The 13,836-nt window shown below is 39.9% G+C and overlaps 2 protein-coding genes across 2 annotated transcripts in view; one reads left to right on the top strand and one right to left on the bottom strand.

Annotated features, from left to right (window-relative positions):
• The window catches only part of stpg2 (sperm-tail PG-rich repeat containing 2), a 52,690-nt gene extending 47,193 nt beyond the window's left edge, over nt 1-5,497 (bottom strand). Inside the window, exons 1-4 of the mRNA XM_039803737.1 lie at nt 4,489-5,497; nt 3,584-3,687; nt 3,047-3,214; nt 970-1,137 (exon numbers count right to left, since the gene is read on the bottom strand). Coding sequence (XP_039659671.1) covers nt 970-1,137; nt 3,047-3,214; nt 3,584-3,687; nt 4,489-4,594 — 546 coding nt within the window. The 5' untranslated portion in view covers nt 4,595-5,497. The remainder of the gene's footprint in view (nt 1-969; nt 1,138-3,046; nt 3,215-3,583; nt 3,688-4,488) is intronic.
• Nucleotides 5,498-6,730: 1,233 nt separating this feature from the next.
• Nucleotides 6,731-12,533, top strand: LOC120560855 (bri3 binding protein). The gene is made up of 3 exons (XM_039803736.1): nt 6,731-7,054; nt 8,884-8,986; nt 9,093-12,533. Exons 1-3 carry the CDS (start codon nt 6,878-6,880, stop codon nt 9,512-9,514), a joined length of 702 nt encoding a protein of 233 aa, XP_039659670.1. The 5' UTR covers nt 6,731-6,877; the 3' UTR covers nt 9,515-12,533.
• Nucleotides 12,534-13,836: the final 1,303 nt, after the last annotated feature.

Raw genomic sequence — 13,836 nt, 5'->3', positions numbered from 1 at the left:
ACTCCAGCATATTAGTACATCTCTAATTATGTGTATCAGTCAATGCAGTAAAGTAATTGTTCTGTCAATATAGCCATGAACCATAAGTTTAGGGTCAGCGGATAAAACCGCTCACCTCTCAATAACATTCAGACAAAAAACAAAGTTTTGCTCTTTTCATTTCTATCTCATGTCTTATCATTCAAAAGTTGCTCCGGTTACTTTGAAGTAACGTCCTCAGACAACCACTTAATTCCATCTCTCCACACTCCAACTCAGTTGGAGCATGGGGCGGGGGAAGTGTTTGAGTTTAAAGAAATGAGTGTGTCAGATGGAGAGACAGAGGGAGGAAGACAGACAGAGACAGAGGTTGAACTTTCAAAGGGAGAGCAACAGAAGAAGAAAAAAAAAGAGCTGAGGATGGATGCACTGCTGATAGCCCTAAATCACAGCACGCCTCTGTGCCTGCGCCGGTGTGTTGACACAACCTCGGCCAACACTCAAGGACGCTGTTGACTTCCTCTGGTCATTAACAGATGAAAAATGACTTAATTGAGAGCCACACCAGCAGGCGTGTGCATTATTTTAAGTGAATATTGTAATATAGCTTGAAGAATAATTACTAATGGCTCTCTTTGTTGGCATGCAAAATGGATGAGCATTGGTGCGCTGTGGCTTTTTTAAAGTAGAGCTCCATTCATTAGCTATGGAAATGGGTTTTGGGCCGACTGAATAGGGAGGGGTGGGGGTTCAGCAGTGCATTACATCTGCCTAGCACTAATGGACCTCGCCTCGCGGGCAGAGTAAGTACACTCAGACACACTCCTACAGACTAATGAAAGCACACGTGCATGCATAAATGAACACCTCACATTCTCTGATGGATGTGTATGTGTGTGTGTGTGTGTGTGTGTGTGTGTGTGTGTGTGTGTGTGTGTGTGTGTGTGTGTGTGTGTGTGTGTGTGTGTGTGTGTGTGTGTGTGTCCTTACCAGCAGTGGATTGTAGAAGGCTGGACCCAGGGTTGTGTCCGTGGGATGGGGTGGCTGCTTGATGAGCACACCCACGGCGTCCTCCTCGTAGCCATAGGCCTGGCCCGGGGAAGGAATGGATGGGATATCTGACTGACGAAGAACTTGGAGACTTTTAGCCTGCAGCCTCTGTGCAGAGAGAAAAAGCAGTAAAAAGCCAGGGAGAGCAGAGAGAGAGGTCAGGGTTTGTGATGGAGAGGATGCCCTGGCTTACAAAGTAGCTGAGCACTGCCTGGGGCCAATAAAGTGTTGGACTGAGGGAGGGACAGAGACAGAAGGAGTGTGGGTAGGCAGAAGATAAGAAACAAACAAGTAAAATGGAAAGGGAGGAAGAAAGAAGGAAAGACAGAAGTGTAGGAGCGGCAACAATATCTGCTGAGTGAACCAACAATGAAGGCCAGCTCAGTCGAAATGCATGAAAGCTATTCCAACTTTCTACGGCTGGAAGGCGTGGGTGCACGTGTGTGCTAACATAACTTTCATGGTTGGTCAGGAGTGCTTGCCAAAACCTTGTTGTGACTGGACACCAAACACAAAAGAATGAGCAAAGTTTCAGGGGCTTACAAAGAACAGAGGTGTAATGGACACACTGTTGTCTTTAGTCCGACTGTCTCTGGACAGAATGAGGTCTGACTTTTCCATTGATACTGCTACTGAGGATATTATACAAAAAGAATGGCCCATTTGACCTAATAAGACTTTTGTTACACTGTTTAAGTGGCATAAAGAAAAAACAATATATGTCAGAAATCTAGCTCTTCTTCCTTCTCACATTTCCATATTCAAGACAAAGATAATCATCACTTAAGCGGTACAATGAAATAACAGTTTCCTACAAGACTCTCTCGGTCTGGTGTCTTTATATTTTGGTCCTCAATATTTCCATCATGATTGTGAAGTTGTTTCTGTTGCTTATTAAAAAATGACTGCTACACACGTTAGAGGCTTTACATCAGGGGTGTCAAACTAATTTAAATTCATGGGCCACCCCCCCAATTGGATCTCAAGTGGGCCGGACCAGTAAAACAATCCAGAAAGATCAGAAACTTTATCTGCCACAGAGTTTCTAGTCAGCTTGATGTTGGCAAACGCAAGTTGCTTCTGCTACGACAGCATTCTAAGGCCATTGTAGGAAAAATATTAATGTTACGGACCCAGGAGAGAGGGGTAATATTCAGAAAAAAACATCTGAATTTCTAAGATTGAAGTCGTAAATTTACGGAAAAAGAAATTGGATATTCACAGAGATTAAAGTGGTAAATTTGGAATTGGAATTAATTACTTCTCTGCAATTTTCACACTTTGCAAAGTGGTCCAGTGGGCCTGATTGGACCCTTTGGCCGGCCAGTTCTGGCCCACGGGCCGTATGTTTATACATTGTAAGATGTGATAGAGTGTCTGACTTATTACAAACAAAAGATGTCATAGTCTATCTAATCTTTCCTTTGTTTTGCATGCCGTTCAAGTATGCCTTACTGAATGTGATAAGTTATCAAATGTTACAGCAAATACACCAGGTGGTGTTCATTTTAAAATAACAATAGAAAAGCAAATGTTTTGAAAAATGTCTAGAAAAACAAGCAAACTCTATTTCCTGTTGATGGTGTTGAGCGGTCTGCAAATGGCAAAACTGCCAAAGATAAGGGCTAAGGCATTGGCAAGCTACTGTATTGGCAGTCACCACTTTTGGTGGAGGCACCGTTATTCATATCTTTTCTTTGGTGCAGATACAGCACATTACAGTACAGAGTTTTACATTTTATTAAAATAAAGCAGTGTGTTAATATAAAGTGTAGTAATAAATGTGTTAATACACAGGACAAAAGCATTTGATTGTTAAAAATAGAGATATGTAAACTAACAGTAAAAGTAAAAAGCCACATATATTCCTTATACAAAGGACATGTACTGTATGAAAGCCAACCTACTGTAGATTAAAAACATAATAAACTGGAGGAAGGAGAAATCTATAGTAAAAGATTTCCTGTAAACTGACTGCTCATTTACTTTGCCCAAATAAATGTACCCATATGCCTACCCCTTTCCTGCCAAGCTTCTCAGCCTGTCCTGCTTTAGCCGTCACGGCCTTGAGTGTGTTTCCCGAGGCAGGCAGCACGTTGTAGGCCCCGGGGCCCGGAACCTTTGACACTACCTCCTCAAAACGCTTGGAGCGGTTCTGAAGACTGCGCCCACCATGGATGTTTAGCTGAAGAGACATGGGTTCAACAGGGAGACCAGCAGACACACACAGAGAATGAGATTGCGATCAACAAAGATTTACTTACATTTGCCTCAAAATATTCTCTAGTCATCCAGTATTATGAGCTTCATCTCCTGCCTTCCTAAATTAATAGTTTTAGATATTTTAACAGAAAAAACAAAAAGTACTCCATGTTTATTTATTTGTTGTGTACGTTCCTACGTACTTGACAATGACTTCTTCTTCTGCTTATATGGCCCCCTAGTCTGTCATTTTAGCAGGAAATTCAGCCTCACCTAACACAGTGTATGGTTCTCAGCTACACTCAGGTCTTGACTTAATTGTATGTAAATGATACTCTCTGAACTGCAGTACCTTGACAGGTGAGAAGTCATACTGTCCAGGTCCTGGTATCCTCTCACTGGACTGGTTGAATACTGACTGTCTTTTGGTCAAGGTCAGGAATGGAGCATAGCCATCTGTATAAAGGAAAACATACAAAAAGAGAATAGCCTATGCAATTTGTTGAATCATCAATGATTCATTGATGATTGGTTGATTGAGTTACACACTATAGTAAATGAAAAAATAACAAGCACGAAGAAATATTTAAACTTGTGATATATATATATATGGCTAGCTAATGTATAGACCTTTTTCACAACAGACATGTTGACATGTCATAGTAGGAAAAGCACAGGTGTATTCAAAACCATTACTGATGGCTGCATTCCACTTAGGAGAGGTCCTGGTATTGTACATGCTGACTCACTGAAACAGCTTACTGGGACACTTGATGGAATTGAGCCATCGTTAAGGTTATCAATTTCAGCTGTGCTTTTCCTACTATGACAAGTCATAATGTCTGCTGTGAAAAAAAGGTCCATTGAACTCCATTGCCAGATGTAACGTTCGGTCTATTATTTTGTATAACATTATGAAGTTTGAATGTTGTCATCTTTCTAATAAATTAATAAATGTATTTACAATTACATTTGGACTCTATCACTGTAGCGTTAACATTAGTAATGTTAGCTTAGCTATGTTTTTCAGGTTAACGTTAGCATTTTAACATCCAGCTTTATAACGTCATTTTAAGCATAGATATAGCTATGATGTTCATGAATATAGTTTTAATACTGTAATGTAGCTAGGCCTTCATTTTGGCCTCTCTGGAGTCCAAAAAAAGAAGCAGGTGGAGACTGGAGTAGCCTAGCTATAGTTGTTCAGTCAAGTTCCGATTGTAGCAATTGATTCCTAACGTTAACTTTAAAGGTTACCTGCTATTTTAGAACTGCGCATGGTGACATCATAGGAGCCGGGGCCAACTGTCGAGGCAGTGCAGCTGGTTGTCATGAAGGTCACTCTTGGAGCGCGTCCATACATTTTAACTTCCCCTGTGGAAACCGACTGCTGGCTTAACTAAACTTCATTTGTACAGCACGGACACCTGCTAGAGTTGACCCAAAAACGAATTATAGTTCCCAATTTATTTAATTTGTTAAGCCCCAGGTTGGTTAAAACATTCCTCAACTGCTCTCTTTCTGCACTCACTGACTTATTTGCGTTGCATTGCGTGCGTCGTTGCTTAGATACACATATCGTTCCCGCTGCATTTACAGCGCACCATCACCATGGATGTATTCATTGTGACGTCACGTGAAAACTGAATTAGGAGAACTTCACTGATGAGTATATATCTGACTGATGAGAAGGAACCAAAGTAAGCGAGGTACCAAAACAGGTCTATATAGTATCTCCCTTGATGATATTTTTCGATCACCTGAACATTTTGTAACTCTAATAAATGTTATTGCCTTTATTAACGTTACCAATATGGTTTTGCTCGCATATTTTGCATAACCAACCTATAATTGATTTTCACATACACCAAAATGGCTGTTTCACATTAATCTCGTGTGTATAATGGATTGTGTTATTAATGTGCAACCATAGTCCATAGAAAAATTACTCATGTTCCTGTGATTAAACAAATTCCAGCGAAACAGCTTGCTTGTTTCTGTAGTAAAAACAACTGATCCTGCATTTGCCTACTCTTGTCAGTTGTCACCACTCCTGTTATCGTTATTTGCAGGCTTTACCTACTTCCTCCTGCACTATTAGCTTGCCCCACAATGTAGTTAAGATATGGATAATGAGGGAAAGCCATCCAAGTATAAAGGCCTAACTGCCTTCTCTAGAACAGCAGCGAACTGCATCTTTATTTGAACTTCCTGTCATGTCTCATGAGCAGGTTTGGTCTGCACACTAACAAATGTTATTAGGCTAATTAAACTTAGTCAGACAATAACTTAGCAGTATTAAAGTATTTCTGATTCTGATTAGCTATTGAGGAGGAGAGAGGGGGGGCAAGGTGGAGGTTGGGGGTGTGGCCTTGACCAACTGCCACTTTGCTGGTTTGAAAGCCACACCCCCACCCTCCACCTTGCCCCCCCTCTCTCCTCCTCAATAGCTAATCAGAATCAGAAATACTTTAATAATCCCAGGGGAATTATTAAATTATTATTATATATATTATAATTATTACTACAGACACATAAATGTCACATACTAAGGAAAGCTCATTCATTGTAGTGGCTGTAATTCTGCACCAAGGTTGAATTTCGGGAAAGAGACTTCAGATACAATATTAGGAGACCACTAAGGTCTATATATAAGCATCCAAAGAGCACCATGTCATGGGACCTTTAAGAAAGCATGTTTTGATCAATGTGTGAACACAGCAAACCGTGCTGAAAAACAAGACACACCAATAACTAATAAGAGAAGAAAATCGGACAAAACCAGGTATAACTGCATAAAGTAATTTCGTTTCCAACTGATTCGGACTGTCATCATCTGACTTAGGGTTTACAATTACAGCGAAATCAATTGAATTATGTTGGTTAGTAATTTAATTGTGTAGCTATAGACAGATAGGAGACTAAATGATGCAGAAACATGTTTTTGTCCAAGCATAATATCTTGCTATGAAATAAAATGTTGCTTGGTTTGCACGAAACCAGAACAGAGCTTTGAGCGTTCATTGGTAAGACTACTTCACCACTGGAGGGCAGCAGCAAGCTTCAGATGAGTCTATCCTGCCTCAAATTCCCTCGAAGACAAGCGATGCCTTTACTGATAATCGGACATGTTGGGTTATAAAGGCAACGTTTAGGCACGCCTAAACGTTTTTCAAAAAGGCAAATGGATGGAAAATCCATGAAATAAATATAAGTTTAATAATTCGGTACACTAAATAGTGTTGATGCCTAGGAGTATTTTCACAACTGTGCTTTTTGTATGCTTACGGCAGACGCACAAGATGTATTTTGCAAGTAAACCAAATAAAACACCAATTAGGAAACATACTGATATCATGTTCCCATTGTCACCGCAGCACAGAGCAGCTAGTTGTCGTTTGACTGATACAATAAAGCAGCGGCCATTAATCGACTGCTTTTCTCACACGAAAGGCCAATTTAGGGCGAGGAAGAATGAGTATACGAGGTGTCCATGAAGGCAACACGGGTTATCACGACCATCACTATAGTCTCATCCCCCACCACCGAGGTGTCACTTTAGGCAGCTAGTTCCCAGTCTTACCTTGTGTTTAATTGAACCATTTTGATACACATTTCCGCTTGACATCTCGGGACGTTTGGTGCCATGAAGGGAATCAGGGTTTTTGTGGTTTTCTTGGTGCTTTCTGCGTCTCTGCTGTGCACAGCCGAAGCGGCCAGGAGCAGGACCAGCAACCAGAACAGCTTCCGACGGGCAGCTAACGGCATCTACCAGACTCTGAGCAGTGTTTTCGGAGAGGACAACATTAGAGGGTTATACAAGGTGAGTGTGAGACTTTTGGCAAGATAACCGTTTTTTTGTTGCGGCTTGTAGAAGCTAGTAGGCGTTTTTGTGGTCTGACTGTGGCGGAAACAAGCGCGCCCGGGCTCGGCCTGGCGAACAATTTCACGGATGCCATTTTGAAAATAAATTGCCATAATTTGCGATGTTTTATCCATCTATAACGTTAGATGTCAGTTGAACAATACAATTAGGTAACGTTATGTTTTCATTCAGTAACACTTAAAATATAAAGTTTGCTGTGCAACCAATTTTCTCATTCATTGGTGAGTCCATCAGCAAGTGCATCAAATGTCGCCTCACAGATGGCATGTAACGTTAAGTGAGCCCCGTTGGTCCAGGCCATAACAGCTGATTCTTTTTGTCGACTTCGTCTCTAAATTATTGGTGGGCGGATCGATCCAAATATCGACAATATCGATACCAACGTTGGTATTGGTGATACTGGTCCGTATTTACTTGGTATAGAATCGATACCAAATTTTCCAGTATCGCACACCACTGCACTACCCTAAATCAGCAAGCTGCTTTTGCTAGGGAAACATTAGCTTGTTCTCTCATTGGTTCAGCTGCACTCCCTGCATTTGAAATCTAATGTTATTTCCTGTATGTAGCCGCCAAAGCTAACAAAAGTGACATATGTGAGGCTCCATTACACACATCGTTATACTCTCTCTGACTGTATGGAGCAGTTTTAGCTATTTCATCGAAAAATTAAAGAATGTCCTCATTTAGATATGCCGAGGTGGACTTGATGGACAATGAAAGCTTTGTGTTTCACAGTTTGTCTGCTTTACCTATGACAACATGCACATTTAGTCAAGTTATGGAGAAACAGTGGTGATCAGTTGCACACAATACACCTGACTCCTCCTCGTCTTGTGACTTGTCTACAAAGCCAAGGCTGAGATGATCATCACAGATGTAGTTTACTATATGCTTTAGTAAGTCTGCCTTTAACTGATGACTCCCAAGTGACATTGAATAGACCTTTGTCGTGAGGGATATAGTGACTTGTTAAGTACAACAGTTGTAACTAAGTTAATATCATTAATGCAAGTTGCAATCAATTTACACTTACGCATTTTCAGCTATGATAAGCTGTGAGAAAGGGCTATTCAAGTGTGTAGGCAGTAGCATGTATTGCTTCCTATGAAGAGTGTCTGCTTTCAGTGTGAAAATGGCACGTGATCAGTCTTATAACAGTTGTATTAACAATTTACAGTAGTTGTCTGTCCATTTCAAAATGAGAGTTGGTTGGTTGAAGAATTGGTAAGCAGTGTTTTGATTTGAAGCCACATAGGCCATTTATAGTCAGAGAGGTATGATAGATGGATTGATGTTGAACATGCGCATTCTTCAATTGACTAGACTTTAATTACAAGGCCGAAAGTAGGCTTCAGAAGACAACATAGGTAGCAGCTAGAGCGACAAGCTAACAAAGCATGTTTTGCTTAATAGTTTTGAAATGGGTATTAAACGTGGACAATGCTAACAAAACGTTTTGGCTGACCGTACTGTAAAATTGTACCTAAAGAAAGCTATCATTAGCATAGAGTGACTTTCTTGTTGACAACAGATTGAAGAATGATCTGGTCATCTTTGATTATTGCACAACTGTACTGATTTGAACTACTACGCTGCTGTTCTCTTCATGTATTGGTTGACACCTCTCCTTTTCTTTTACTGTAGGCTTGGTTCCATTACGTTGTTCTGAATGATTCATCTGTATACTGTACAATAGCTCTTGACTAAAAAATGTTTGTGATGATTAAACAGTTTCTCTCACCGTTTTTTATTTGGTTTTATAGTTTTTCTCCAAAACGACGGAGCGGTTTGTCCATGGCGTGGACTCTTTTCTCGACACGATCTGGAAGATCTGGTCAGATTTGTTGGATGTCATGGGCATCGACTGTAAGTTTTAAATTGAATATGACATTTGTAACAATGAAACATGGGCACAAAGAAAGGGACATATTGTAAGACTAAATCCTCTTTTCTCTCTTTCGTCCCTCTGTAGCCTCAAACCTCAGCCACTACTTCAGCCCCACATCTCTCACCAACTCTCCAGCACGCGCCCTGCTCTTGGTTGCCGCCGTACTTGTGGCCTACTGGTTCCTTTCCATGTTCTTTGGGGGTTTCTTTTACCTGCTGCACGCTGTGTTCGGCCGCTTCTTCTGGCTAGCACGTGTCACGCTCTTTGCCCTGTCCTGTCTCTATATCCTGCAGAAGTTTGAGGGCGACCCTGAGCGTGCGGTGCTGCCACTTTGCTTCATTATGGCGGTGTACTTCATGACGGGGCCCGTGGGAGCGTACTGGCGTCGAGGAGGTGGGGCAGGTTCACTGGAAGAGAAAATCGACCACCTGGACACTCAGATCAGGCTGCTTAACATCAGGCTGAGCCGCGTCATAGACGGCCTGGAACGCTCCGGGGACCAGTAGGGAGCAGCAAGGATGAGGGGGAGGGAGGGGATGTTTTCCAACCAGCTGCAGTTGATGTCAGAATGCTGTTTCCTGTACACATCTGCAGTAACACAACTACTGGGTATTTACAACTCTATTGTCAGATGGGAGACAAAACTAGATTTGAAAACCGTATTTTAAATGCTTGAGTTGATTTTAGTTACAGAATACCTACAAATCCTCAGAGGTGTGGACAGTTGACTTGGAGCTTACGCAAATCAACCAAACAACTACTTTTCGTTATGCTTGTCTCAAGGCTTTAATTGAAAGGTTTTTGCTACATCTGTGAGGAAGTTATCGGAGAGATGTCCATGGTTTTCTAAATGCTGGCCTAATTCTACACCTCAGCTATTTTTGAGAAACTCCCACGTTGAGGTTTGAATTTTTGGTGTTTGGATAAGCATTGTCAATGCTTTTGCTAAATGAATAATCCTATTTTATGTACGTTTGTTTATTTCTATCCTTGTGAATAACCTGGGGGTTACCATTCTTACACAGGTTTGTCCACAATCATGTATTCCCCTTTTTTGAAACTACTGAAGTAGGAAAGGGGTTGGGCGATGCAAACATTGTATTTCTAATTTGTAAAAATCCTCAAGATGTTAGATGGTTGTTCACAGTAAGATTTATTTATTCCATTTTCCATCCGAAATGTTGAAATCATAGATCTAGTTTGTTTCATTAAGGTACCGTCCCATAGTGGCAATAGTTTGACATCAGGACCTCTTTTTCTGTGTGTGTGTGTGTGTGTGTGTGTGTGTGTGTGTGTGTGTGTGTGTGTGTGTGTGTGTGTGTGTGTGTGTGTGTGTGTGTGTGTGTGTGTGTGTGTGTGTGTGTGTGTGTGTGTGTGTGTGTGTGTGTGTGTGTGTGTGTGTGTGTGTGTGTGGGCTTGTGAAATGGAAAAGCACTGTATGAGAAAGTAATCATAAAACTAGCAGAAAATGCAGACAGGCAGCAATATCTCAGGGACTCAACCAACACACAGAATTGGGAACGAGATATCGAGTATATTAAAATCATGTCTTAGTCTCTTTGAGTCACTTCACAGTTTTTCAGATATAGTTTGAAATATGTCTCAGTAAATTACAATATGTATTGATAAATGGGTTTGTGTTCTTGCATCATGTTGAAGTTGCAAAGTTTGATTAATGTCTGATGTCGAGACCAAATCCACTTTTTTGATGTTAGTGTGGAATTATTGTAGGGATATGAACTGCAGCTAGTGGTTTATAGTATCTTTCAATTGGTGGGAAAGCATTGTTAACATGTAAATGTGTGAATGCAAAAAGCAAATTATCCACAGAAGTGGTTAGAAAGAATTACTTGAGTCGTTTTAAATCACAATGGCTTAAAGTATGTCTTACTACATCTTTTAGGATGAGGATTTTTTGTGTAAACCAGATCAATTTCTCAACATGATTATAGATTAAATTAGGTCTAGTGCCTTTGATCCTGTAACAAAAATACAAGCTTGTAACTGTACAACCCCATTTGACCCTGCATTGGAAAATGTACATTTGAAGCTGTATATCATTTTAATTGTTAATGTGATAATGTGATATCTATTCCTAGTAACTTAATGAGAGATTTACATACAGTATATTATTATATTAAAACTGCTTGAGACACAGGCTTGGTGTGCATCACTGTAGCCAACTCTAGTTTGTAGGGCTTTTTATGTCTATTATTTCTGCCAATTATTTTTATATCTCAACATGTGCGGTCATAAAAAGACTGGGACTTCCCTTGCCATGGTTCTCTATGTTTAACACACATATTACCATTGGCACAGTTTTTTGTAATTTCAATTTATAGAATCTGGGCTCTGTTAACATTTTTTTTATACAAACGACCCTAATGCTGTGCAAATTTGGGTGGGGAATGTTGCTAGTTTCCCATGAGAAAGATTAACTAAAGGACATGTCAGTAATGTGGCAGGATGGTTGAAATGATCAGAGGGCTCTTACAGTTCATGACACTACTGAGGCCAAAGAACCAACCAGTATTTACCACCTTTGATACAACAAAAAACATTTGTATGTGTGAGATGCATCTTTGCTCCACTCCTAATGTTTCTCAGTGTTGCATCACCACAATAACAGATTTAGACACATGGACTCTGGCTAATGTCAGATAATTACTATATTCATCGTTTTTCATATGTTCAGTAAAGCGGCTGGATTCAGATTCTTATCAGACCCATTGGCTTGCCTTTCGTCTTTATCTTGGAATTAAGTCTTAATTAAATCGGCAAAATAGTTTGATGTTGTAAAACAGCTTGTCTTAATGTGTATCAATTGATTAAAAAAATCTCTCCCTAGACAAACCCAGTTCACCCCTGCCTTTTTTTTTTAATTGCACAGGAGTTCTCTCGCACTTTTTTATTAATTTTTTCTAGCACCACAAAAATGTCAGTTTGTGAGAAAAAAACATCTTGAAAACACATAAACTGTATAAAGTTGTCACTAGCTGTAGGCCTACTCATGTATTACTTGTCATTACCGCTTAGATGTTAAAAGATGCCAGTGGATCTTTCCATCTCAGATTATCTATGTTTATTTTCTGTTGAAACTGCCTGTTGAATGTCTAGTGATTCCATCATTTCAATGTACTGTATCCTTATTCCTATTATTTCATGTAGCCTGTTTTTTTTTATAACATGCTGTGCCAATAATGTATATTTTGTTTAATTTAAGGAAATTATTTGCATCTGATTTTTTTTATTTCATCAATATTTTTAGACTTTTTTTATTAGAATATTTCTGTACTTAAGTTATGTGGCAAGCACCAAACTGGTGTGTGTGTGTGTGTGTGTGTGTGTGTGTGTGTGTGTGTGTGTGTGTGTGTGTGTGTGTGTGTGTGTGTGTGTGTGTGTGTGTGTGTGTGTGTGTGTGTGTGTGTGTGTGTGTGTGTCAAAACCGGTTGATGGCTAAATGGTTCTTTTGACCGTGAAAATGAGGTCCAGATTTGAATAAATTAAACACCACAGTATGACAAAGTCTTCTTTCTTATTCATTAATAATGTCATGCAGATGTGATACCCCTTCAAAGTGTGAATATGTGTGTTCATTTTATTATCTCGTGATAAACTATTTTTTAAGTCAAATGTGTCACCAGTCTATACCAAAGTCATAGGAATCCATTGAAACTAACATAAGTGTGATTTGAGATGAAATGCCTGTAGATTTTATTTTGTCCTTTATTTGACGAATAACTTTAAATACATTTTTTATTTTGTAGTATTTGGTTATAATTTTCTAACAAGGACATTTCTGGCACTAGGTGGCACTGATACATATTTGGTGTTTCCTAAAAGCCCATTTTGGAATAGATACAGTACTGATTTTAAACTGTTTACTTCACAAAAATGAATTAAATGAGTGTCAGCTGTGCCATGAGTCCTGCTGTATACATAGGGATTAAGAAAATACTTTGAAAAGGCATTTACATAAATGTACAATCTAGATTATATTAGTAGATTATCTTAATGTAAGAAAGTGTTCTCAAAAACAATCCTTTGCTCCACTTAAAGATTACAAACTGTTGGGAAGCGCCAGGATGGGGAAGTCCATTATTTAAACAGTCATAGTGCCCTTGGGCAAAATTAATTAACCCCAAGGAGCTCCAGTGGCTGTTAACAGAAAATTCAAGTTGTACACAGCAGCTTTCAGGTGTAAGCTTGTTTCTACTAGAGCTTTTCTCACAGTAGGCACGAAGTACATACTATTGATTTGTACTGGGATACATCTCTCGCAGAGTGAACTGGTAGACCATGAATGATTTAATTTTAAAAAGGTGCTCTAAGCGACGTTTTTTTTTTAGGCTACAAATTTTTTTTGTCACATACAGCAAACATCTCCTCACTATGCGCTAGCTGTCTGTCCCCTGAACACAATGTAAAAAACGCTGTCTTTGTAGACAGCCCAGGCTCCACAAACACCAACAAAAACAAACTGGCCAACCTGCACCACGAAACATAAAAAACAATCTTCCAGCGTTCCAGCCAATAACCGACAAGAAGGATTTGGGGGTGGGGGTTCGGGGGTTTGTGCGCAGAATCACGGAAGGGAGGGAGAGGGGACGGGATGAAGAGGAGGGAGGGGTGAGCTATCCTCGTTTTGTTTGAAAATACTTTGAACGTCAACAAGAAGTGCCGTCACCCAACATCGCTTAGGGCATCTTTAACTGTGGTACTCTACTGAATGAGATGAAGCAAGCATTCATATTTAATGACAAGTATGTTAAGATGCATGTTAAATATAAGTCTGTGACCACGTTAAAAATATCTCAGCTTGGGCGCC

The sequence above is a fragment of the Perca fluviatilis genome, chromosome 6, assembly GCF_010015445.1.
Source record: "Perca fluviatilis chromosome 6, GENO_Pfluv_1.0, whole genome shotgun sequence".
NCBI classification, from domain to species: Eukaryota; Metazoa; Chordata; class Actinopteri; order Perciformes; family Percidae; genus Perca; species Perca fluviatilis.
Note: the sequence above shows the minus strand (reverse complement) of the source record. Positions and strands in the feature narration are given on the sequence as shown.